Source organism: Octodon degus, unplaced genomic scaffold (genome assembly GCF_000260255.1).
Source record: "Octodon degus isolate 3935 unplaced genomic scaffold, OctDeg1.0 scaffold00037, whole genome shotgun sequence".
In the NCBI taxonomy this organism is placed as follows: domain Eukaryota; kingdom Metazoa; phylum Chordata; class Mammalia; order Rodentia; family Octodontidae; genus Octodon; species Octodon degus.
In genome coordinates, this window is record NW_004524613.1 from 7,413,477 (window position 1) to 7,440,404 (window position 26,928).

At 47.5% G+C, this 26,928-nt stretch overlaps 2 protein-coding genes across 3 annotated transcripts in view; both read right to left on the reverse strand.

Annotated features, from left to right (window-relative positions):
- Dsn1 (DSN1 homolog, MIS12 kinetochore complex component) overlaps positions 1-9,277 on the reverse strand; it is a 23,386-nt gene extending 14,109 nt beyond the window's left edge. Inside the window, exons 1-4 of the mRNA XM_023714959.1 lie at positions 9,138-9,277; positions 6,434-6,479; positions 2,036-2,109; positions 641-713 (exon numbers count right to left, since the gene is read on the reverse strand). Coding sequence (XP_023570727.1) covers positions 641-713; positions 2,036-2,109; positions 6,434-6,464 — 178 coding nt within the window. The 5' untranslated portion in view covers positions 6,465-6,479; positions 9,138-9,277. The remainder of the gene's footprint in view (positions 1-640; positions 714-2,035; positions 2,110-6,433; positions 6,480-9,137) is intronic.
- A 6,913-nt stretch (positions 9,278-16,190) lies between these two features.
- The window catches only part of Soga1 (suppressor of glucose, autophagy associated 1), a 69,563-nt gene continuing 58,825 nt past the window's right edge, over positions 16,191-26,928 (reverse strand). For both annotated transcript variants that reach the window (XM_004630889.2, XM_023714980.1), the window contains 4 exons: positions 25,213-25,284; positions 24,181-24,251; positions 22,218-23,574; positions 16,191-19,934 (listed from right to left, as the gene is read on the reverse strand). In XM_004630889.2, coding sequence (XP_004630946.1) covers positions 19,782-19,934; positions 22,218-23,574; positions 24,181-24,251; positions 25,213-25,284 — 1,653 coding nt within the window. In that variant the 3' untranslated portion in view covers positions 16,191-19,781. The remainder of the gene's footprint in view (positions 19,935-22,217; positions 23,575-24,180; positions 24,252-25,212; positions 25,285-26,928) is intronic.

The window sequence follows — 26,928 nt, forward strand, 5'->3', positions numbered from 1 at the left end:
AAAAAAAAAAAAAAAAGTATTTATTACAATAGCAAAAGACACCCCCCAAAAAACTGTTAAGTCTATCTGCAAAGAACTAATGAAATCAAACATGGCTCATTTATATAATGGAGTATACATCGCTCCCTATGTGAGACATGGAACAATGTGGAACATATATTACGTTCAGAAGAAAAAGCCAAGGTTGGACAAAGGGTGTCCCTTGGCAGCAGAACAATTGTCTGACATGCCAGAGATCCTACTTCACAGAGTATGTATTCATATTTGGAAAAGCAATAAATATCTTTACAGGAACATACAAACTGGCACTTGTAGTTATCTCTGAGGATTGGTACTTACATAGTTGCCTCTGTAAAGACTATGGGTTGGGACAGAAAGATTACTTTTTACTTTCATATGTTCTGTGCTTCTTAAACATGTATGTATGTTTATATATAAAATATCAGCCTCCCAAGTACTATGATTACAGGCATGTGTCACCATGCCCAGTTCCTGTATTTTTAAATACACTTAAAAAGAGGCAGCTAGTTTTGTAAAGCAGCAGCTCCTGTAAATGTTGACCCCACTAATGAGGCTTTGATGAACCTAAAAGAGGGTGTAAGTCAGAACTAAGCTTACTCAACTATTCTTAGCAACTTACCTTTTGCTCTAAAACTTTCAAGACTGAAGCCCATAGTGTCCTTTAGGAAAGGTTCCAGTTTCTGAACTGAAAACTGAATTTAAAAAAGCATTTTTAGCGCAACAACCAAAAATTTCCAAGTCAGTGCTAAGTTCATGCAATTTTATGTTTAATAAATGTAAAACTAAACTGGGCATGATACATACCCATAATCCAAGGACTCTAAGAGTCGGAGACAGAATTCTTTTTTTTTTGGTACAGCCCAAACAATTTACTGAGACCCTGTCTCAAAATAAATAATAAAGTACCCAGGGATATAGCACAGTGCAAAGACCCTGTGTTCAAATGTCCAGTATTGCATACACAAACAAGTAGTGAAATTAAACATGACTTTTTTGTTCCTTTTTGGGACAGGGTCTCATTATGTCATCCACACTGGCTCTGAACTTGCTATGCAGTCAAGGCAGGCCTGAATCTGAAGATACAATCGCGTCAGGCTCACAAGTGCTGGGATTACAGGCATGGGCCACCATACCTAGTGTCACCTAAGCCTTTTCACATGAACAAATAACTAATTCAGGAAAAAAAACACTCCTTGTTGCTCAGATTATTATTTTTTTTTTCCCGGAACCAGGGATTGAACTCAGGCCCTTGCACTTGCCAAGGAAGTGCTTATTCTACTGAGCCATCTCCCCAATCCACATTTTGTTTTTTAACTGAGGAAAAAATGGCCACTTAATTCACAAATTACTTGCTCATCTAAACTGCCAAAAGCACCAGTGAATTATATAATTAACAATATAACTTTAAGAAAAACTGTATAATACAAATCATACATTGGTTTAGCCTGTAATCAGAACTCAGATATTTATCAATATTATAATAAGTCAGATTTTTTATCTTTATTCACTTTAAAGTCCCATCACTTGCTCTAAATGGGCAAAAGATACTCTATACTGGGGAAATATTAGCCAATCAGCAGCAGCAGCAATAATGGGATTGGTTTGAAGAGAACTCATTACTAAGATTAAATCTAGCTTTTTTTTTGGGGAACCAGGGATTGAACTCAGACCCTCACATTTGCCAGGCAAGCACTTACTCTACTGAGCCATCTCCCCGGCCCCTAAATCTAGCTTTTAAATTAATCTCAGCCTGAAAGAAACTTTTTTTTCTTTTAAGACAAGTTCAGGCTGCTTTGAATGCACCTCAGCCCAGGCTGGCCCCGAACTTGCAGTGATCCTCCTGCCTCAGCCTCCCAAGTACTGGGATTACAGGCATGCGCCACCATTCTTGGCAAGAAACTTTCTTCATAATGAGTTCACCTCATAGTATTGATTCCTCTGTAAATTTGCCCCATTGATAATAAAAATATCAAGTAAATAAAATAGAAACATTTTCCAATCTTAAGAATCTCACCTGGAAACTGGAAAGCAGGAGAGCTCCAAGCCGCTTGCTTTCTCCTAAGTCAACACTGATGGACCTGCTGAGCTCTAACATAAGATATGACCACATGTAAGGAACTGTTTACTTACCCAGCAAAGTAACAAATCTGAAAATTCTTCTCCGTTGATGCAATCCAACTGAAGGCAAGAAATAGCCTTTTAAATTTTTTTTTCTTTTTTTGGTGGCTGGCTCAGCCCAGGTGGGGCCGGCACAGTGTGGTGCCAGGGATTGAACCGTGGTCCTATGCTTTGCCTAAGCTTGCCTAAGCAGGCGCTTTAGACCACTGAGCTATCTCACTGGCTCTCTAGCCTTTTCTAATTAAAGGGAACATTCTAATTTTTCCAGGACCACCAAAGAATATTATTTGCACATCTGAACACAATGCTATGAGAATCTCTCTCTCTCTCTCTTTTTTAATGTACTTAGTACAGGGTCTTCAGGGTTTCACTACGTAGATTGGACTCGTAGTGATCCTCCTGTTTACAGCTTCCCAAGGGCTAGGATTCACACACACGCCTCTGTGCCCAGTCCCAATCGCCCCTCTGAGCGTGCTCTGGGGGCGGGGCCAGCATGGCAGGCCCAGGGATTGAACCCAGGCCCCTGTGTTCTGCCTAAACAGGCACTTTAATTCACTGAGCTATTTGGCCGGCCCTGAGAATCTCTTTTACACATTACACTAAAACCTTGTTGGCCAGGCATGGTGCTACACACCAGTAACCGCAGCACTTGATACGCTGAGGCAGGAGGATTGCCACAAATTCAAGGCCAGCCTGTGCTACATACATAGTGAGTTCAACTGCCTGAACTACATGGAAAAACCCTGTCTCAAGAAAGACCGAAAAACAAAAAACCCAAACAGGTGAGTTTTTATTTGTTTTTTGAGACAGGGTCTTACTATGCAGTTTAGGCTGGCCTTGAATTCACTTTGTAGCCCAGGCTGGCCTCAAACTCACAGCAATCCTACTGTGTCAGCCTCCCAAGTGCTGGGATTACAGGAGTGCACCACCACACCCAGCTAAAACTTTAATTAAACAAGGTAGATTAAAAATGATTCAGCTAGCACCAGGCGTGGTGTACCTGTTGAACACTTATTCTGTACGTCATTTTCTTAAACTCTATACATATTCCATTAAACTTTAAGGCAGGGGGCCTGGCCCTAGCTCAGGCCTTTAAGTGGCTGCTTCCACAAAGCTGTCAGCCTCAGGTTGCTGGAGTTCGAACCTCACACCTCTCCCGCTGGCCAAAAGTGCCCTGAATGCATTCGAGCAACAACAACAAAAAAAAATCCTTATTAGGGGCTGGAGAGATGGCTCAGTGGTCTAAAGCACCTACTTGAAACAAGCTTGGCAAAGCATAGGGACCGCGGTTCGATCCCCAGCACCACATGCCAGCCAGCCCCGCCCCCTGGTGGGCTGAGCTGGCCACACACACACACAATAAATAAATGTAATAAATAAAAATAAATAAATATAAAAAAAAAAAAAAAACTTTAAGGCAATCATTTTATTTGAAGCCCGGTAAGACTGAGAAGCAAAGGCTGGGCAACAGGACCATTCAGCAAATTACAAGGCTGAATTGGGCGAGCATCTTATATAATTAGTGGTAACTAAACCCCGAAACAAGATGTAGATATTGCTTTTTAATTATGTCTATTTAAAACCAATTATTATCCAGCAAAGGTGGTTTGCTTTTAAAATTTTTTTTTTTTGCTTTTAAAATTATTAGAGCTATCTCTCTTTTTGATCACAATCTTCTACTGGCTGTTTCTAAAGCTCTTATCTTCCCTCTTAATTCTTCTTGTTCTCAGCCAAGAAAAACAGGATTCTGCCTGCTATAACCAGGAAAACTTGGCAGGTGGCCAGGAATATTGAGAAAATAACCCATCTTTTCTTTTTGAGACAGGGTCTTGCTATGTAAGAGTTCAAGGCTGGCCTTGAATTCACTATGCAACTCAGGCTAGTTTCAAACTCTTAGTGATCCTCCTGACTCTGCCTCCTGAGTGCTGGGTTTATAGATATGTGCCACCACGCCTGGCTTAGATTCTGTACTTTGATACTGAGATATAGTTATGACTGTAAATCTACACAAAATCATAGGAATCAAGGGCCAGACATAGTGGTGCATGTCACGAGTTCAAAGCCAGCAAGACACTGTTACACACACACACATACACACACAATCGTATTTAAATATGATATCCCTTAAAGCATTTGCTTAGGCAGATGCAGGGGCCTGGTGCTTAATCCCTGACCTGCAGTGCTGGCCCCATCCCTGGACCATGCTGAGACCTCAAATGAGACAGCATAGTGGCGTGCACTTGTAATCCCAGCACTTGGAAGACTGAAAAACAGGAAGGATCACTACAAATCCAATCTGGGTAGTGAGACCCTGTACTAAATACATTAAATAAATAAATAAATATGATAGCCCTAAAAACTGCATTTTCAACCAGGTGTGATGGTACACACCTGTAAGCCTGGCACTCTGAGTCTGAAGCAGGAAGATCACAAGTTCTACCTCAGCCTGGATAATTTGTTGACTCACTGAGACCCTGTTTCAAAATAAAAAACAAAGAAGGGCTTATGACGTAGCTTATTATGAAGATCCAGGGCTAAATCTCCAACACTATAAAAAGATACAAAAAAAAAAAAAAAAGATACAACAAAAAATCCCTGTTTTCATGATTTTTTTTTTTAATGTTGTTTTAGTATTTAACTTAGGATCTCACACATACTAAATACACACTCTACCACTTGGCAACACCCAACTTCTCCACTCTAGATATTTTTATGTGCAACTTCCCTGAGTTATTCCCAGTTATAAAGACTGTTTCCTATGGGCTGGGGAGATGGCTCAGTGGAATAAGCACTTCCCTGGCAAGCACAAGGGCCTGAGTTCAATCCCCGGTTCCACCAAAAAAAAAAAAAAAAAAAGACTGTTTGCTAGCATCATGAGTGTGTGCACACAAATACAAATATACACACACACACACATGCACGCACAAAGCAAAAGGCTAAAATCAGCTATTAACCTGTTCACTTTCTGTTCTACCTTACAGTATGAGCAGAAAGCCACAGGACAGACTCTTTAATCCCAATTATACTAGCCAGCACTGAAGTGCTGAACAAATTAGCAACCAGAATTTCTTTTCATAGCAGCTAATATAAATGTAACAGGAATAATACTAAGTACTTCTTAGGTGTGTGATAGCAGAGCTTATAAATGCAGAATTACCCCCAAGTGGCCGATAATACTATCTCTTTTTTTTTTTTCCTCTTTTTTTCTGTTTTGTTGTTGTTGTTGTTGCGGTACCAGGGATCAAACTCAAGACCTTGCACTTGTCAGGCAAGTGTTTATGCTGCTGCGCTATCTCCCCGGCCCATTAGCTCCACTTCACGGGTGAAGAAACTAAGGCTCTAAGAGGTGAAAAGATCTGTTCAAAATCACATAGATAAAAAACAGCAAAGTCACACAATTCCACTACACTGTCATTCCTCACTGCCTCGTACATGTATGCTGGAACCCGTCCGTCTTACAGAGACAGCACCCCACCTGTGATGCCCTGGTGAAAAGGTGGCAATGACTTCCGTCGGTTTATTTCTTTCATACTTGCCCGTCGCCAGGACTGCCTCTTGTCTTGATGACGGACAGGATATTCTTGAGGGGACAAATGAAGGGACCTGGATTGAAGTCCTTCCTGGTGGCTGACATCACAATGTCCTCTTTCAGGGGTGGAGGCAAGATGATTTTTTTCCTTTGAAGTGCCTTCAGTCATTACCAGGGAGGCAGATGCTTTAGTAAATACTTCTACAGGGTGGAGACTTGATTGCAACTGATGATCATGAGTCTTAGAAGTCACTGATTCTGCTTCTGGCAGTTGTTATAAAAAAAGTCAAAATATAAAATCAAACCCACAACTAAGTATCTAAGCAAAAAGATGAAAAAAAGGGCAAGGAATGTAGCTCAATGACAGAGCACTCGCCCACCATTCATAAGGCCCTGGGTTCAATCCACAGAACTAGCAAAAAGAACAGAGAAAAAAGTTATGTCCCCATGAAGTGGCATGCACCTGTAATCTCAGCTTCTTGGGAGCCTGAGACAGGAAGACAGATTGAACCCAGGAGTCTGAGGCCAGCCTGTGCAACAGAGCAAGCAAGATCCCACTGAAAGAAAGGAGAAAAGGAAGGAAGAAGAAACACCAAGAAAATATTTCTATTTGAAAAAAAAAAAAAAAAAAAAAGAAGAAGAAAGTATTTCTATAAATACGTGAGTTTGCCATTTCAAATCCAGCAGAGCCAGGAAAGGATTTAGTTGCAGCGTGTTAAGACTGAACTCAAGACAAGAGGTACTGGATTTCACTGTAATACTCACCTTCTATATTCTCTGTGGTGATGGAAGTCATTCTGGATAGAGAACCCTGAAAATAGGAAAATAAAGTCATCTGTTTAAATATCGGTTCTAGCCTCACTGTGGTGTAACACTCCCACAATAGCCTCTGTACTTTCCAGCCTCTCTAAATAGCTCTCTCTTCCTCCACAAAGACTATAGCAGGGCTTCCTTTCTGAGGGTGGCGGCAAGCAAAAAGGGAGCGCCAAGAAGGCCTCAGGCACACTCTGCTGCCTACCTACCCCAGTGCTGCATGCTGCCTCTCTACCACATGCAGATTTTCACACCCAACCATGTCATCACCAAGTCCCGTTTCTGGTACTTGTGTCTCAGCTGAAGAAAATCTTCAGAGGAGATCATCTACTGTGGGCAGGTGTTTGATAAGTCTCCGCTGTGAGTGAAGAACTTTGGCATCTGGCTGCACTATGACTCCTGCAATGGCACCCACAACATATATCAGGAATACTGGAACCTGACCACAGCAGGCATTGTCACCCAGTACTACCAGGACACGGGTGTCTGGCACTGAGCCCACGCCCACTTCATCGCAGCCAGCAAGTGCCACCTGTCCGCTGACAAGCAGTTTCATGACTCTTTTTTTTTTTTGTGGAACCGGGGATTGAACTCAGGCCCTTGCGCTTGCCAGGGAAGCACTTATTCCACTGAGCCATCTCCCCGGCCCACCATGACTTTTTTTTTTAAAAAGATATATTTTCATTTATTTATTTATTTTGTGTCTGTGCATGGCCAGCTCAGCCCACCAGGGGGCGGGGCTGGCTGGCATATGGTGCTGGGGGATTGAACCACCGTCCCTGTGCTTTGCTCATGGGCTGAGCTGGCCATGCACAGACACAAAATAAATAAATAAACAAAAAAAAGATCAAGTTCCCAATGCTTCCTGCTGCCCCACCAGGTCCTGCATTGCCAGCACAAGCCCCACTTCACCACCAAGAGGCCCAATACCTTCTTCTAGAGGCAGTGCCAAAAAATCTGACACTGCTCTGCAAAACAAATAAACAAACTATAGCAGGGGTCATTGCCCCTATTCTGAGTTTCTACAGAACTCACTGCTGGAAATCCATCTCTCTTAATCATAACCTCTCTCCCAATTATTTTGTACTTTACTATTTCCTCTTCCCCTAATGCAGTTGGTGGCATTAGGATGCACTTGGTTTTCCATATGAGGAAAAACACATTATTCTTAATTTTTTATGCTTTACCTCTTCCAATCCCAATCCTATCTATTCTACCAAATTTGTCTCAATTTTTCTTCCATTCCCACTATTTATTTATTTATTTATTTATTTTTTCCGCAGAACCGGGGATTGAACTCAGGCCCTTGCACTTGCCAGGGACACGCTTCTTCTACGGAGCCATTTCCCCAGCCCCTCCCACTGTTAGTAATTTAATCCATGTTTCATAATTTTTGCTCTCTCCTGGCCCCTGATCAGCTTCCCTACTGGTTTTTCTATATTCAAGACTGCTCCAGTCCAATCCATTCTCTAGACAGCTGCAGAGATTTTTCCAGTGTACTCAACACGTTCATGAAGGAATACCAGCCTACCATTGCAGGCTCTTTCCTGCCATTTGCATTTTCTGTATCACTTTCAAGCCTTTGTACATATCTGTCCTACTTGCAAAACATATGCATCCTCCCTAATCTAGCTTAAATAGTTCACTTGGGGTTGGGAATTTGGCTCAGCAGTAGAATGCTTGCCTAGCAAGCTAGAAGCCCTGGGTTCAGTCCTCAGCACAAAAATAAATAAATAAATCAACGCTCCCCCAAAAACAACACAATATTTTTTTTTTTTTTTAAAAAGACCAAAAACAAACGAAGCAGCTTAAGTACTTCTCTGTCAGATTTGGTGGTCACACAAAATACTAGCACATCCTAATACTAGCTGTGATATCTTTTTTTTTTTTTTTTTTTTTCGGAACTGGAGACTGAACTCAGACACCCTTGCGCTTGCCAGGCAAGCGCTTATTCCACGGGGCCATCTCCCCGGCCCCGTGATATCTGTTTACATATCCTTCTCCCAAGCACACTGCATTTGTGTTCCCAAGGGCTGTCAGATAACTAACTTGAAGAAGGTGGGCACACAGCCAAGTAATCTTCATCTTCCATAAGAATGCACAGACGTTTAGGGACAACACAAAAGTAAAAAGAACAAAGACGGGTTCTTCAAGGATATAAAACCCCATAAAGGGGCCGGGGAGATGGCTCAGTAGGATAAGCGCTTGACTGGCAAACGCAAGGATCTAAATTCAATCCCCAGTTCCGCCAAAAAACAAAACAAAACAAAACAAAACAAAACACCCATAATACTTATGGCAGTAACACAGATTCAAGTTTGGATAATAACTCCAATATTGTCACTCGAGTAAGTATTTCCCCAAGACCTATGCCACTGAAGCGTTTTATTCACATCCTTATCCCATGTAATTCTTTGCATAACTCTAAGCACTATTACACATTCCACTCTGCAGAGGCCCCGCGATTCAGAGGGGGAGCAAAAACGCCCGGGCCACACCCACGCCCGGGGGAAGGTCTCCGATACCCCCCCCCGCCCGAGGGCCTGCGGTCTGGAGCAGCGATCGCAGTGGGCTGGGCCGGGCCGGGCCGAGACGAGACGCTCGCGAGGGGATGAGCGCGGAACCACATCCCGCGAGGAGTACGCGACTTTCTGACCTCAGAGCGACGCCGGTTCAGCCCGGAGCCTCTGTTCCAGATATTGAAAGTCCCAGTTCCCTTCTGCACCTCCTGCGGACCTATGGGGCCTCTCAGGTGTCAGCCTAGCGAGCACCTCTCGGTACGCTTCAACGCCGCCATTTGCAAAACTCCCGCCAACCAATGGCGCATGCGCATCCCCAGCGGCCTTCGGCGCGCGCGCGCACAACGCCTGGCTCCAGCCGGGCGCATGCGTACACGGTGTTCGGCGCTCCCGGACGCCTCGCTATTTTCTTTCGCAGGGAATCCCCGCGGGCGTGGCAGCGCCTCCCCGGGCACAGCCGGTGCGGGAGTCCGCGGCTTGGCCCTGCACTCTGTGGTGCGTCCTCTTTGCGTTCCACAAGCTCTGGTGCCCATAGCTGATGGAGAAACAGTGGTTCTGAGGTTCTTGTGGAAAGAATATAGTGCCTCAGAGGGCGTCTGATGCGCTGCACTCGTTACTAAGCCCTGGTCCCGCTCCCTTTTATCTCCTAAAGAGCGGTCCATGACTCTTGGATAAATTAGAGCTCTGACTCCGGGGGCTCCTTCTGGGGCTCCTCAACGTGACGAAACGCTCCTGCCCTCCCTGTCAACAGGCCACCCCGCCCTAAACTTCTTGCAGCTCCGCCCATCCCGCTTTGTTGCTTCCTTTGGCTCCCTCCTTAAAACGGTATCTTTTACTAGGGAAGCCTTTCCCAGCTCTTCCTACCAAAACTCCCCAAGTTTAAGTCTCAACTAGAGAATTATCTCAAAACCTTCTCTGTGGCCCCCTGCTGAAAACCAGATGTCCTTTCTGTGCTCTCAGGAGTGCAACACATGCCTGTGCCCTGAGGGCCCAGAAAGCAGGCCGCGTCCTTAACATCCAGGGTGATGCCACGAAAATGTCCCCTTGGGTTACAGAACGTAGGACGTGGGCAAAGTTGGCTGGGAAAACAAATGGGACCCGTCAATTACATAATCTAGGATAGCACCAAATAATTCCCAGGACCCTTACGTGAAATTTCTCCCGTGTTCCCACGAGATGTGGAAGGAAAAGGAGGACACAAAATACCAGTGGGAACCTCCTATTGTGACTTCATGGCCCACACAGAGTGCGCTTTTGTTTTTGCTTCATCATCCTTTCGCTAGTTTTCCCCTTACCCCTTACTTTTCAAATAAACTTTTGGCACCTTTGTGGCTTGTCTCATCCAATTATTTGTTTTTTTTTTTTAATTTTATTTATGCGTGTGTGTGTGTGTGTGTGTGTGTGTGTGTGTGTGGACAGCTCAGCCCACTAGGGGGCGGGGCAGGCTGGCATGCGGTGCTGGGGGAATCGAACCGCGGTCCCTGTGCTTTGCTAAGCTTGTTCTAAATAGGTGCTTTAGACCACTGAGCCATCTCACCAGCCCCAGGGTCTTTTTGTTTTTTGAGACAGGGTCTTGCTTTGTAGTTCAGGCTGGATTTGAACTCGCTGTGTAGTCCTTGAACTTGCATGATTCCCCTGCCTCAGCCTGTCCTATAGGCATGCGGCACCACACTTGACCTGTGGAGGACCACCATGTCGCCCTCCCCCATAGCCAAGTATGCTTGTTTTTACTTGCAAGCAGTGCGGGCAGTATCCAGGCAACTTCCCTACAATGGCTTTCAGTTCAATTAGTAAGTCTAGCTGAGATTGTGCACCAACTTTCAGGAAAGCAGGCAGCTGATGATGAGCTATTATTGTTTATCACTGACAGCCATGGCTGAGCTCAGATAGACAAGCTGTTATACCACAGGGCTGAAATATGAGATAACATCTCTGTTGAGGCCCGCATGCCTCCAGAGGAAAACTCCTTCCCAGAATTGGCTACAAAGTACATTGCTTATCAACCATCACCTAAATCTGGCTGTTCTTGTCCTTTGAGCAAGAATGCTTTGCTCTCTTAGATATAAGCCTTGCCCACCTCCTTACTGGTCTAGCACATCCAGCAGCGACACCCCTCACCATTTTCCTCAATGAATAAATAGCAAGGTTCTGGGTGTTTCACAGCCTCTTGTTCTCAGATCCCTGAGGCACCCCTATTTTGTCTCTTGCTCTTTCTTCCTGCCATGTTGTATAACTCCAGGCAGGAGACTGAAGTCCACTGCAGAGGTCTCCAACACCAGCCATCAGTGGATTTGGTCTTGATCTTGTTTTTCTTGGTTCTGGCTTCCTGCTATCTATGTAGAATACACAGTCTTTGAAGGCTGAGTATATTTGAAAACTGATCTACTTTTTTTTTCCATAATTTTATTGAGAAACAAATAGCAATGAGACAGTTTCAAACCAAATTGGTAGGACAGTTTCAATAATTAACACATTGCATACATTCTTCCTAGTGGTTAATTGCTGTACAAGCTGATCTACTTTTTAACTACCACTTTTCCAGTTTGTCTGTTAACCCAAAGACTGAGGGCAGGCAAAGATACAGCTTAGCAGCACGAGCACCTGTGTGGCCAAGTGCAAGGTCCTGAGTCTGATTCCTGGTACCAAAAAAAAAAAAAAAGACAGGGTAAACCGAGTTGTCTCACTACTGAGGACTGAACCCAGCACCTTGAATGTTAGACAGATGTTCTAGTACTGGGCTGCATTCTCATTCCTATTTATTTACTTCATTTATTATTGTACTAGAGAATAAACCCAGAGCCTTAATACTGAAATACAGGGGGCTGGGGAGATGGCTCAGTAGAATAAGCGCTTGCCCGGCAAGCACAAGGGCCTGAGTTCAATCCCCAGTTCCACCAAAAAAACAAAAACAAAAACAAAAAAACTGAATACAACCTCAGCTTTTAATTTTTTTTTTTTAACTTTGAGAGAGTTTTACTAAAAGGCTATGCTCAAACTTAAAGCTTCCTGCCTTAGCCTCCCAGGATGCTGGAGTTATGGGCATTTGCCACCACATCTGGCAGATACGCAACTTGCTAGGCATGTGGATAAGCCACCTCGCAAGTGGCTCTTCCAGCCCTAGTCTGGCTTTCAGAAAACTACAGCCAGAACTGATGTGTAGCTCAGTCATCGAGCATTTGCCTAGCATGTGTGAGCTCTGAGTTCCATCCCCAGTGCGCGCGCACACACACACACACTACAGCCAGGCATGGTAACACATGCCTGAAATCCCAGCACCAGGAGGCTGAGGAGGAGGATCACTTTGAGCTTAACACCAGCTTTGGGTACATAGTGAAGATAAGGCCATTCTAAACTATGCAGTGAAACCATCTCAAAACAAACAAACAAACAAACAAACAAACAAACAAAAAATGCTGCAGCCTAACTGATGTTGAACAACTTTCAGAGACCTGGAATCAGAACTACCCAGCTCCTGAACTGCTGAGCTGTAGGATGTAAATGTTTTGGTATAGTTAATTTACCATGAAATGTTGAGTGTCTTCTTTTTCCAGAATGAATTTTCTTTTGTAGAAAGACTTTACCCTATTTTTTTTCTTGAATACTTTATTTCTCAGGGGTGGTAACATACTTTGTGGGAGACACTGAGTTACGAGTAGTTGGGAGCCAGAGTATCTGAGGGTTCCTGCCAAGTGACCCCCAAACCTGCCAGTTGGCAGTGGCAGTCCCCTCTTCCCAAGCAACAGCAGGTGAGATGGAGTGAAGTTTCAGATCTGTTAGCAAAATCAGAGAGGAGGCCAAGTCCACAGCAACTGTTCATATGACATACTTTATTTCCAATCTACAACCATTAAAAACGCTTTGTAAGTTTACACTGTACAGTTATTCTCATGTCAAAATAAGACACAGGGCAGGGAGAGCTGGTGGATTGGACTGCAGTAGTCCTAGCACCCAATCCATCCTGGGAAGGAGCCTTTTGAAGACAGAAGTGAGGAGGAGCAAACAGCATAAAGAGGGGGACAGTTGGCCCAAGGATGCCCTTGGTCCCTTCCCTCCCGAGGGTCTTTCTCCCTGGGGGCCCCAGGGCCCACGACGACAAGACCCTCACCAGGAAACCAGGCTGAGCAGGAAGGGGGCTTCACAGTATTGGTGGGGATGGGGAAGGGGTAATGGGGGCAGCTTCTGGCTCTCTTCCCCAGGGGCTGGGGGCTAGAGTTTTTTGGCACTGTCTACAAGTTCTTACTGGGGTAGGGAGGAGGGGGAAGGGGAAGAGGAAGAGGAAGGAAAGGAAAGGAAGCAGAAGGAGACTCAGGTTCTCTTCTTGTGGAGCTGGGTTTCTTTCCATTTCAAGAGAAGCCACCTGGCCTACGGTGAGGTTCCCAAGGGACAAACAGGGGTCTTCGCCTCCTGCCTCCCCAGGACTCCCACTCTTGCTTACTGCCAACACCTACACAGCCTTCTGGAAAAACCCAGACTGGCGGGATGGGTGAATGGAGCTTGAACCCAACCAGCGGCAGAAAAAGAAAAACGAACTGTGCTCTCTAGCTTCCAGGAAGAGGAGACACAAGAGGGTTGGTGTTTTTTTGGAGGGGTCTGCAATCTCCTCAGTCCAGATGAAGTGTTTCCCACTGTTCCTGGCCAGCCACAACCCCTCCCAAGGCTACACTGGGAGGAATCCAGTTGGTCAACTTGTGTATAGCAGAGTGACCTGGAGGGCTCTGTCAAACCCTAGCTTGTGGGTCAGGAATGTAGCTCAGCAGCACAGCATCTGCCTGGCTAATGCAGTCTTGAGTTTCATTCCTGGCACCAAAAAACCCTAGCTTGCTGGCCACTGGCTCCAGAAGTTCTAATCCAGTGGATCTTGGGCAGGGCTGGTAATCTACACTTCCATCAGGTTCTCTGCTTCTTCTGCTGGGACACAATCTGAAAACTACTCATCTAGAATGGTGTCCCTAAGTCACCTCATCCTCATCCTCAGCAACCTGGTTCAACCAGCCAGAGCCATGCTGGCAACAGCCAGCCTTATAGGCACCAAAGGATCTAAAAAGCTACTGGGAACGGTCTTGTGGTGAGCGCCCCCCTGTGCGGAGAAGTAAACTAAGGCACAGAGATTGGTGGCACAGCTGAGAGAGGAACCGGGATGCTAAGGCCTGCTAGAAAAAGGATGGGGCTGTAGGACCCCAAAATATGAGGGATGCTCTGGGGCCCATAGGGTCATCCTGGTACTCCTCAGAGAACTATAAAATTGGGAGGGCCGGAGCCAAGGTCAGCCAAGAACAGGGTCAGACTGCTAGTTGAGGTTCCTTTCCATAGGCGTAGCTTGAGAATGGGGTATGCCAAGGCAGTCTGTCCCTGACTGCCTAGCCCATCCAGGATGTTCAGAGGAAATCAAAGCCCCTTTTGTTGGGGTCTGGTGTCGAGAGAGCTGGTGCAGGGCAGAAAGGAAGAGGAGCAGAGCCAATGGGACTCCGCAAGGGGAAAAGGAGGGTCTCTGGATGGAAAGGATGGAGTGGACCAGGTAGGTGGTGAAGGCCTGAGGAAGGATCTGGGCCCAGAACTGTCTTCCATCCCCTGCTGATGTTGGGCCTGGGTATTTTGCAAAGTATTGTTGGCTTGGAAGGCAAGGGCCGAAGGAAATAGAAAAGATGCTTAGATGGTGGGACGGGTGACTGAGAAAGAGTGCCCAAGTCAGCCCACACCTGCTTTATAACTAAGGCCATGTAGGGGCAGAGAAGGCAGAGGAGGCTGGAAGAGGAAATCCAAGCTCATGTCCACCATACTCTTCCTCAGTGGAAGGTGCTAGGGTGCAGCTTGGAGGTTATGGACAGAAAAGACAGTAGGGTCGAGTGTGGGGCTGAGGGATGTCTTTCTGCCCTGGGAGGTGCTGGGGGGTACAAATCCTAAGGGAAGGGCTGGCAAAGCTGTGCTGCCTGATATATCTGGGAAAGAGCCCATCTGGTGTGAGAAAACTAAAAAAATAAATACCCAGGGAAGGCAGGACGCCAGAAGCCTGGGGCATGTCCCCACTGTGAGCCTACAAGGGAGGTGTGTGCTGCTGAGGTTGCAGAAAAATCCGCCCAAGGGGCACTGCCAGTGGGGAGGATGTTGTGGGTGGGCTGGGGGCTGGGGCTATAATAAGCCTGGGGTCTAGAAAAAGAAAACCTAGCCATGGGGTGGCCCATCTGCTGACAGGAACCAGCTAAGTAGAAGATGAGGCAGAGCAAGGCATGCTGGCACTTGCCTATAATCCTAACACTCTGGAAGGCTGAGGCAGGAAGAGCCCCAAATTTGAGCCCAAACTGAGTAACTCAGTAAGAGCATATCTCAAAATAAAAAAAGGGATGGGGATGCAGCTCAGTATGAAGGCCCTGATTTCAATTCTCAATACCCCTCCCAAAGCTAGCAACACAGGATAAAAGCTATCACACTCTATTTCCCATGACAAGATGATGAAAATTATAAAATCCTGATTGTTTCCTTCCTTCCTTCCTTTTTTCCATGGCTTCTAGGAAATAAGAGGGAAAAATTTTTTCACTACTGTGGCTTGAACCACAACCCAATGCTTATTTTTTTTGAAACAGGGTCTCATTAAATTGCCCCAGCTAGGCTCATATTTATGACCCTCCGGTCTCAGCCTCCTGAGTATTTGGGATTACAGATGTGCAACATCTTGCTCAGTTAAGAGTGAAGTTTAGGGCCGGGGAGATGGCTCAGTGGAATAAGCGCTTCCCTGGCAAGTGCAAGGGCCTGAGTTCAATCCCCGGCTCCACAAAAAGAGTGAAGTTTAGGGCTAGGGAGATAGCTCAGTGGCATAAGTGCCTGCCTGGCAAGCATAAGGTCCTGAGTTCAATCCCTGGTACTGGCGGAAGGAGGGGTGAAATTTAATTGCATGACCACAAGAATTAAAATAGATAGATATGAATAATCATCATCTTGGTTTTTGTGATTTTCTACTTTTTGCATTTTTCTATTCTTATTAAACATACATGACAGAAATTACAGATTGCCTCTGATGATTCTTGGAAATCCTCAGAGTAATTAGATAAAAATTAAGCTTGGTTGAGGTATACAATGCTCTTTTTAAAGATATAGCATTGTGTAGCTAGGTATGGTGGTGCCCACCTATAACCCTAGCACTCTGGGAGGCTGAGACAGGAGGATCACAAGTTCAAGCCCAGCTCGGGCAACTTAATGAGAATGTCTCAAAATAAAGAATGAAAAAGTTGTGGGGACATAGCTCAGTGCAGAGGTCCTGGAGACAGAATGGACGAATGAAGTTGTCCTGCCAAGCCTGCTTCCTAGAATTGTCCTCGGGAGACATGGAGGGGATGGGGAATGGGGGGTGATCTCTGAACAGTAAAGTGCTCGGGGCAGGATGTATAGGGGATTATCATCACCATTACTATTATTAAAGAAGAGGTAGTGGGAACTTGGGGGCTGATAAGGCTGGAGGGGAGAACATCCTGGGTGGGTGGGGAGAGGGAAGGAAAGTCTGGGGTTACATAGGCAAGAGGAGAAGCTGAGGGATAAATCCTCAGAAGGGCATCAAGGTACAAGGTCAGGGTCAATCAAGTCTTTGAGCCCTCAGCTTTGCGACCTGGGGGCCAGATGGTGGAATATCCCAAGGGCAGCCAAGGGATGGAGCCCATTTTGACTTCATAAAGCACAGGACTTCTTGTGGGTCTACCTTAGTTGGCAAAAGGATCAGGAGAAAGGGAGAAAACCGGCAGCAACAGAAATTGGCTTCTGATGCCTTGGGCATCAAGAGTCATGGATGCACTTTAGTTGATTTTCATTTCAAATACAGTCACTATTGCACCCAGGAGGGCTTCATTTGACTCAGGGAAGAAGTCAGGCATAAAAAATGTGAAGTCATTGAGTGTAGGGGCAATCATGCAAAGCGTTCTCCTCTTTCTCCAACCAACCGATGCCAACCCATGGACCCAAGCCAGGCAGTCGGTAGGGGAGAGGGATCCCAGGGTTCCTTGGGACTTTGGTTGCAGAGAGGGATGGGAAAAAGAAGATGATTAGGGGAGAAGTTAGAAGGTGTCGGAATAAAAAGGTACAAGTAGGAAGAGAAAGAAGGGCAGCATTCCGTGTTGGGACCCCCCAGGGCTCTGGGTGAGTCCTCACTGTGGGTCAGGCAGTTTCTGCTTTGGGAATGTTACCAAGACGTAAAAGGCATTTGAAAAAACAAACTTAGAAATCACATTCCAAAAGAGTAGAGAGTTTTTACAAACCAACCCTCCCACCCCAAGAAAGAAAACACAACCAGTTACCAAGTAAAATGCTAAAAATTAAAACCAAACCAATATTTACACATAACATTTTCAAAACCCCATCGAGCCCCATGTCCAGAGGCTTCTCCAGGAACAGTGACAAATGGCCTTGCACAGTGGCATGCAAGGAGAAACTGGTACTTCACTGAAAACCAAGACTTGGGCCCTCCAACAGCCATTGGGGCCAGATGCTGTGACGACAAAGACAGCATGACAATCTCAGATGAAGACGATGGTAAGGCTGAGTGGCCCTTAGGGTTTGGTCTCATGGGGACTTTCCCCCAAGGCTGAGAGTGCAGCCTCCCGGGCCTTCTGCAGCTCTGGGAGGTGGCAGAAGGCCTCTTGTGGTTTTGTGGCCTGGTGTGAATCCCCTCACCTGGAGACAGATGTGGAGAGGCCCCTGACCTCTTGGGTGGCAGTGGGAGTACCGTCGAGGAGTACTAGCCACTGTTCTGCCCACACCAAGTCACTAGAGTAGGAAGCTGGCAGGACTGACATGACCCCGATGTGCAGCCCACAAGAAATGAGGACAACAGACTCTGGGAATCTAGTCCAGATGCCCCTGACAGGGTATGCTAGGAATGGGGCAGTGGGAGCACAAGCCATCTTGTGTGTCCTGGGGATAAACTAACAATGCTGTTGGCTTTCAGCCTTTCTGAAAGGGACTTCTGCAGACAAGCCTATCCATCCTGGGATGGGATACTTGGTCCCAGCAGCGGCAGGAGGAGGGCGCATCTGTGTGTTGGCAGAGAGGAGGTGGACACTGTGCAATCAAATGGGCTCATCAGCACCAAGGAGGAGGGCATCTGAGCCACATTTCAATCCATTGGACGGCATTGGTGGCTTCCACAGGTGTGGGAATGGGCGGTGGAGTTGGGGCTGGGAGAAGTCATGAGAGGCCATAAGGCTAAGGAGACAGGCTGGTGAAAAGGCTGGCGGGCTGGCAGACACTCTCAGATCTGTGTGCAAAGCTGCAATAAACGACATTCTCAAAATTCATCCTATTTTCCTGCCTGTTCTCATTTAGGGAACTTGGAGGGATTGCCACACTCTAAATGGAGCCGTGGTAATCTGTGATTCTTGGAGGAAGGTGTCAGAGGAGCGAGGAAAATGAGAAGGAAAATGGAGGATGTCTGGGGAGTGGAGACATCAGTCTGGCCAGCCACGCTGTCAAGCACACTTAGACACTGACCTCTAGGGGCCAGGCAAGTACCAGGTACTAAGTGAAAGAAGTATGCCAAGGCTGAATGGTCAGTGGAGTAGAAGAGCAAACTGCAGGTCCCAGCCCTGGGGAGGGGCCCCTAAACTTGCCAGAAGACCAGAGCTTGGTGGCTGAGCTGCTTCATCCACATGGGGGGACCCCATGCCTGTCCACAAACTTAGGAGCCCCACACTGTCCCAGTGGTAAGAATATATATCTCAACCTCCAATAAATTACCTTAGGGGCTTTTGGGTAAATTAAATTATTAAAATAAACCACCTTAAATATTTATAATACGAAAAATTCAAATAAACAATCTAGGCAAAACATGTGTTTCCTTGCCCCAGTCTGCTACTGTGTCCTGGGACACTGACTTCTCAGAGTTCATGGCCTGACCTGACCAACTGCAAGTCTTGTACTGGGAGTATGTCCGCCTCGACTAGCTGCAGGATGTAAACACACAGTGGAGATGCGGTGCCCCTTTAGGACACCAGGGAAAGAGGCCCCAGAGATCAAGGCATGGGCACGGAGGCTTTTATCTATGCACCAGGGCTTCGGAGTGATTCTGCCTGTTTCTGGCCTCACCAAGTCTCCTAGGAAGGTTAGGTTCCCCCAAGACACCTTGGCAAGTGAGGCAATTCCCTACATATCCCCGCCGTGTCTCCCAGTTTGGGCTGCATCCAGGTACAGGCAGGAGGATCCAGGGCTCCAGGATTCCAAGTAGGTATTTGGCCCTGACTACTGCCCTTTCATACCCACTAGAGTCCAGCAACCTGAGGCAGCACTGATGGTGGTGGAGGCTATGGTGGTGATGCCCAGCCGTACTCTGTCAAGCACACCAAGCTGGGTCCAAGAGCAAAGCCTACTCTTCTCTGTGACATCTTTCCAGGGAAGGGGCGCAGTCAGCGGTGAAGCCCCAGTGAGCCCCTTCTCCCCAGGCATGGAAGTGTATCCTTTCCTGGGCTCATCCAAGAAATGGGTAAAGTTGGAAGCAGACAAAGGTGTCCTTTAGGACCAGGGATGGGTCCTGTTGAGCTCCCTGTAGAAACTTCCAAGGCCCAGCTGAGGTCTTTCTCCCCGCTCACGGTCTTCCCCTGGGAAGGCAGAGGCCACCACCCAGTGGTCAGCCCGAGACTTGAGACCCTGCTTTACCTTGATACAAAAGCTCTTCGCTGGCAGTGGCACAGCTGCTGTCCCTCCAGGGAGCTGCGCTGCTGAAGGCATGGATGGCCCCTCACCTCCTCTCCGCTGTTCCCTCCTGCCATCTGGGGACTGGGCGGCCTGAGGCGGGGGCTCAGATATTGTCACTCGCTGGGGGGGGCCGCCCTCTCCTCCCCTCCCCAACCAGACTCAGAAGGGTGCAGCCTGCACTTGGAAGGAGAGTGGCGGATGGCAGAGCGGGATGGCCGGGCGAAGCAGGAGGTGAGAGGCTGCGTGCTACAGTCACAGACGGCATCCTAGGAGGAGGGAGGAAGAAGTCAGGAGAAGCCGGGAGGAACAGACTGGACCACCCATGGCTCAGGCTGCCCACAGAGCCGTTCCCAGCCTTGGACACAGCTCCTGGGCCCATTGCTTCTTATTCTCAACATCTCTGCACTTACCAAAATAACTCCAGTCCCAACAGCCCATTTTGCTATTGGAAAGCATGCACACATTTCTTTCAACTATATGTTTTGATCTCTTTTTAATGGTTCTGTAATAGTCTACTGAATAAAAATAATTCATTTATCCATTCAAGTGTGGTGGGTTTTTTTTTTTTTTTTTTTTTTTTTTTCAGAGTTTAGGACTCAAACCAAGGACTTACGAATGCTAGGTAAGCTTTCTACCACTGAGCTACTCCCTAATCCAGACATATTTTTAAAGACAGTTTGCAACCCTTACCAAATACCTTTTAAAAAATTTATATTATTTTTACTCTATAATCCTATTTCTGCAGCTCAAAACCTAAGGAAATAATCTGTCCGAAACCATAGAGCAAGATGTGTACCACTAGAGTATCACTGAGAAACTAGAAGCCAAATAAACATATGGTAATAGCAAGAAGCCCCTCTGGGTCAGCACAGCCCATGCCACACAGCCTTTTACGTCTGTCCTCAGCTGCAGCTCACGCGGAGCCCTCGGCAGATGTACAGCACTAGCCGTGGCTGGCTGACTGGACCAACATCTGACTGGGGAGCCGGAGGGAGAAGTCAGTTCCTTTCTCTCAGAAACATGAAAGTGGAGTGGAGGGATTCCGAATTAGTGCCTCTTAGGTGCTTTAGATGGAAGATTATTACAAAACCAGAAGGAAAACAGCCCAGCTGGTCCTTACGCAAATGCAACAGAAAGACACAGAAGGAAGAGGAAAACCAAAGAGAAAATGAAATTTAAAAGGAACAAGAGGGAGATGGAGAAGCTGCTGAGGCCTTCGGGGCCCTGTTCCTTTTAGAGATGTTAACCCTGCCCTCCTGCGTTGCTAATCTAGATGAATTCCTTTATCCTTTACTAACATTCTTTTTCTTTTCTTTTTTTTTTTGTTTCAGAACCGGGGTTTGAACTCAGCAGGCCCTTGCGCTTGCCATGCAAGCACTTATTCTACTGAGTCATCTCCCCGGCCCCCTAACATTCAAATAATCTCAAATTTATCAAAATTGATATCAAGAATGGAGATAAGCAATAGAAGTGTCTAGAGAGAATGTGAACACTTAGGTGGAAAGTTATTATTATTTTTTTTCTACTGGTACTAGGAATTCAATCCAGGGCTTTCACTCTGAAATATTTCTCTAGCCTCCTATTTATACTTTATTTTTTATTTTAAAATAGGGCCTCCCTAAGTTGCCTAGACTGGGCTCAAATTTGCAATCCTCCTGCCTTAGCTTTCCAGAGTACTGGGATTACAGGTTTGTGCCACCGCCCTGGCTGGGAAATGTAGATGGGAGGGGAAGTGGCAGCTGGGTTAATGTTTAATAACAGTTTTCAGGTAGGTATGATGACCCACATTTGTAATCTCAGCTACTTAGGAGGCTGAGGCAGGATGATTCCAAAGTTGAACCCAACCTGGGTGACTGAGAGAGATCTCATCTTAAAAATGAAATTAGGGGGCTGGGGAGATGGCTCCGTAGAATAAGTGCTTCCCTGGCAAGCGCAAGGGCCTGAGTTCAATCCCTGGTTCCGGAAAAAAAAAAAAAAAAAAAAAAAGAAAGAAAGAAAGAAATTAAAAGGGCTGGGAGTATAGCTCAGTGGTACAGTTTGTCTAGCATACAGGAGGCTGAGTTTAATAACCTGACAAGGTGGGAATAGGACAGGAGGAAAGGGAGGGGAGACAATTTCTAGGAATGAGGGCAGAAACCCTGATTTGCAGCCTTCACCAGTTTTCACAGTGTCAGCCCTCCACCTCAGACAGTCTCAGGTACCAAGGCAATACCACTCACACAGAAGAGTTATACTGGCTCTCACAGGCTCAACAGACTACTCAGCACACCACTGGGGGTGACAGCAGCGGGCACACAGCACCCCTGGAGGTCACTGCTATGTGGTGACAAAGCAGCCAGTTAAACCACGGTCACTGGTCTCTCGGCATTCAGATCATGTGACCACCAGGTACATGCTGTTCCCAGTCTGGGACTTTCCATCCCCATTCCCGACCATCACAAGAACTTTTTGAGACAAGGGATCATACACTTCAAGTTTAAAAACCAAGGGACTGGACCTTATAAGCTAATCCTTTCTCCCAGAAAAAAGAGCAAACTCTACCCACCCACCTCGTTTGGAAGGACCAAGGCTCCGTCTCCATCCCGTGGGATACCATCCTTCCCCACCTGGGGGAGCATGGTGGCCCTGGCCTCCTCGCTGCCATTGCCTGTCTTGGCTGCCTTCTTGTTCAGGATCCTGGCCATGCCCTCCGGCTGATGGTAGCTGGCTGGGGAGAGGGGCTCTGGCTTCTTGGAGCCCTCCTCCCCTGCTGCTGAGGTGGGGCTTGGTGCCCGGCCACACACATTATGGAAGAATTCTTGCACGAGGCCATATTTGGGTGGCTCAGGCTTGACACGAGCCTCGGACATGCCCAGTTTCCAGACAGATTCTGTGCTCCCTGAGTGCTCTACCACGCTGAAGAGGCTGGACAGCCCATCGTTGATGTTCCGCAGCACGGGGCTGTCCCGAGTAGTGGTGGAGCGGGCCCAGGCCGAGCCATTCTGTTTGCCCTGGTGCAGGTTCCACAGGCTGCGGTCCTTGGTGCTGTCCAGCTTGGACACAGACCGCCTCTGGAGCTTAGGTGAGCCGTACTTGGGTGAGCAGCACGGCCGCTCTATGCGTGAGTGGACCTTGTCCAGGGAGGAGGAGATCTGCTTGCTGCGCACGGACACGAGTGAGGAACTGCGGGGTGACCAGCTCTTGCCGTGGAGGCTGCTGCGTGGCGGGTCAGTCTGCAGGCCCACGCTGACCATGCGGATGGTCTGCGTGCCCACGCTGGCCAGGCCTACCGTCTGGCTGGATGTGCTCTTCTTCACTTTCCTCTCCAGTGAGCCAGAGCGCATGGCCTGCCGCACACAGTTGGTTATCTCCTTCATGTCATCACTCATGTTGCCTGATATCTCAAAGTCATGCAGGGCAGTGGGGAAGGCAGCCCCAGGTGCTGCAGCGCTGCCCCCCGAACCCCCATCCAGACGCTGCCGGGAGAAGTTGCAGAGCCAACGGCCATAGGAGCTGTCGGCCAGCCCATCAGCCTCGGCTGACTCTTTGGGCTTGGCTGTGGTGAAGAGGAAGCCAGGCTCAATGAGGATCTTGCCCTCCTTGTCGTGGACCACAGGCACACCCAAGCGCCGGGCCACTGGGGGGCTGTAGTAGACCCGGATGCCTGTCTTGTCTGGGGCAGTGTAGCTACGCTGCATCTGCCTCCCAGCAGGGTCCTGACAGGCCAGCGTGCCCAAGCGGTTGCAGTCCCTTGAAGAGAGCCCAGTGTTCTCCTTGGATTTTTTCTCTGGATCCATTGGCTCCGGATTCACAAAGGTAAAGGCAGGGCTGCTGGGTAGCTTCTTGCCTCGGGCATCTCCACCAGCAAGGTAAGGGGAGCAGTCGAGCAAACTTTCAAATTCAGACATAGAGGAGACAGATTTGGTCCTGGAAAGGGCAAAAGAGGAAAAGTGGTATTAGTGGAAAATGACACACTGAGCAAGCATGTGATCTACTTCTGTGGAGGGTGCAAACAGGACCAGGGCTGCCTTGCTCCCCTCTGGAAGACACTGTGGGTGCCTCCCTCTCCTCTCTCCCTCCTACTCACATGCTCTGAACACTTGCTATCCTCCACATAACTTGGGGTTTTTTCTCTCTGGCTATGGGTACATAATTGATCTCCAGACAGAGGAGGCTAGAAAGAGCAGTTAATGCCTCTTAACAAACCATGGGCAGGACTTGGTGAAAAGGCACCCCAGCCTCCCAGCACTTGAAGCTAGTTCCCCCAGGTTCTTCAGCAGGATAACTCTGAACTGCATGCTCCTCCCTGGCTCCCAGAGTTCCCAGAGACTGGGGGTCAGCTGCTCACAGAATGGCCTGGTAGAAACTCCTTTTACTGACAGCTCTTTCCCTTCCCTGTCTCTTTCAGGGATTTCCTGCTCTTGAGTGACTTGAGTTCAACACATATCACACCCTAGAGCTCTCCCAGTTCTGAAAAGGGGAAGAAGCAGGCCAGGTGGGCCAGGCTGTGGGCAGGGCAGGAGATGCCAGCACCTCTTTAAGCCGGTTCCCCCAAGCTCAGCTTCAGAAACAGCCTCCTTGTCATGGATCTTCTCATTTCTTGTCTGTTGAAAAAGAAAAGTAGGGTCAGCTCTGGCTCCTGAAGGAATTTCACAGGAGGCCAGTACAGGAGCTAGGTTTGCCCCACCACGCCTACGTCCCCCCATTTGGAAAGCTGAATAATTTCACTGATGATCTCGAATTCCCATTGGTCAGCTTCTGGCCGCACTGCGTCTAACTCTGCTACCCTAGGAATGAGACGTAGGGTAGGGCCGCTGAAGCCCAAAGAGTGACCTCCAAAGGAAGCATGACCATGTAAAACTAATTCCAAATGTGGTGGCAGCAACAAAGCACCCCATGGCCAGCTGTTCAGTTGGTGGTATCAGCAGTGACCATGTGGGTTCTAGAGGCACACAGCCCCTGCAACCTGCATTATCAGTACTCCCAGGATCCTAAGAAAATCCTCAGCATCCCATAGTAGGTGTTTGTTTTTGCATTCAAGTCCCGGAATGATACACCACTTCTCCAGGCTGCCATAGGACCAAACGGACCATGCAAAGGTGCCATCTGGTTATACAGCCATGTTGCTATAGCAACAATGTACTTCAGCCTATGTGCAGATGTCATTAATGTGACCTTATTGGTCTCCACACCCTGGGCTTGGGCCAGGGTAGAAAATTTGATTCTCATTTATCAGTGAGGCAACTGGGGCCCAGAGATGGGGAGTGACATAGCCAAGATCACCAATCAAGATCAGCAATAGCCAGTTAGAGGCCTTGCTTGCCACAGAGGCACAGGTGATATCAAGAGAGGCAGAGGTTTCTCCCAGGAATGGAAGGATGGTCCTGGCAGAGGACTCTTTCCAAGTCACACAGCATACAACCATGGCGTGGAGACACCAGGGATGAGGACCCAAGGAGCCCTGTGGGACAGGGTTAGCATCTTCTGTCATGTCCCCCACAAACAGAACTAAATGTATGGTATAGCCAGAAGCCAAGAGGACATGGGTGGCAGCAAAACCCTCACCTCTTTCCAGCTGTTGTCCTGCTTCTCCAGGTCTGAGTGCTTCAGGACCCAAGGGTCAGCAGCCTTTTGCAGCTGAACAAGGACAAGAAGGGTGAATCAATGGTGGGCAGGGGCTCGATTTGAACACTCTGCTGCCAGAGGACCCACGTCACGGATCATGAGCCAGCTTCTCAGTAGTAGCAGCTCTGAGCCACAAACCAGACGAAATTGGAAAATGGTAACAGGAAGAAGTACTTGCAGGAGTCCTTAGAGGTGTAAGTGTATCTAACAGGACCTCCTGCTATCGCTACATTAATCTACCTCACAGTTCTGGGAACAGACAGATCAGCTACGTAGCACCTACTCCACATCATGGTAGCTCTGGGGAGTCCTTCCCAGTCCTTCACTGCCCAGGAAGTTTATATTTGTAATCCCATGCAAAGTTATTGGTACTCTAGTGAGTTAATTCCAACCTACCACACCCAGTGCAACCCACTGTGAGAATAAAGACACTAAGGCATATTTGTAGTCATGGGGACCCAAAGGGTCCTAAGTCCAGCCATGATCATGGCTATCTGGAACAAAGGCCTCAACCCAGGGACTGAACCCAGGTTTTATTTATTCATGAAGAAAGGAGTGACTTGAGGATAAGTGACTGTGAGTATGGCAGGAAGTAGAGGAGTGCTATGAACTGGGCTAGGTGGGAGGCCTGCATTCACCCCTGCAATATGCAGAGAAGTATGTGAAGAGTAATCTGCATAATACAATTGAGAGAATAGCTAACATTTTTGGTATATGTGCTGCCGAAGCGAGCACAAGCTAACATTTTTGGGTCTGTGCTGCAGCTCTAATGTATAATCTTTTAAGCCTCAGGAAGTCATAGTCTCTATCTCAAGGTTTGATCCCAGCCAACAGTGTGGAGCACTGGCCCTTCATCCTGTCATCCTGGCTCACACAAGGGAACAAGGCAAGGTCTGGGGAAACACTACCTGCCATCTTCAAGGACTACCATCAGCACCTCAGCTGCATGGATATGCACTGCTTAAAGCCAACTGAAGGGATAAGGGAAAGTCCTGGCCAGCTCTGTACCTATCACTACATGGAAACAGGCTCAGGTTCAGCCAATGGAGATAACAGCCAAGGAGAGTCATCCAGGTGGTCCCGCACAGGTGGCAAATATAAACTCCAAGGAAGACAGGCATAGTGACTCATTCCTGTAATCCCAACACTCTGGGAAGCTGAGGCAGGAGAATCCTGTGTTCAAGTCCAGCCTGAGTAACTTAGCAATCTAGCAAGAACCTATGTTCAAAATTTTAAAAAGAGGGCTGGGGATATAGTTTAGTGGGAAGGCCCTGGGCTCAATCTCCAAGACTACAAGAGCAAAAGAAAAAACCAAATATCCAAAGGCTCTGCTGCCACACAGTGGTGGCCATCACCACAGACCCTGGCACTCCTTCCTGCTGGACACAGAGGTGCCTTGGACCCCTGCCCTCTACTGTTTGCTGTTACCTACCTTATGCGTTTCACCCTCACAGAAACCACAGGTGGGGTGGTGTAACTCTGCTTATTTCCATTTCACGGATAAGCAGGTCAAGACTGAGGGAAGGGAGGAAACTTGCCCTAGACTGGGCAGCTAAGTGAGCAATAATGACGGTACCATGGCGTAGCTGTCTCAAGGTAAGGTGCCCCTGCCCCCATCTGTGCTCTGCGTTCATACTTCCAGTGCTACTAAAAAAA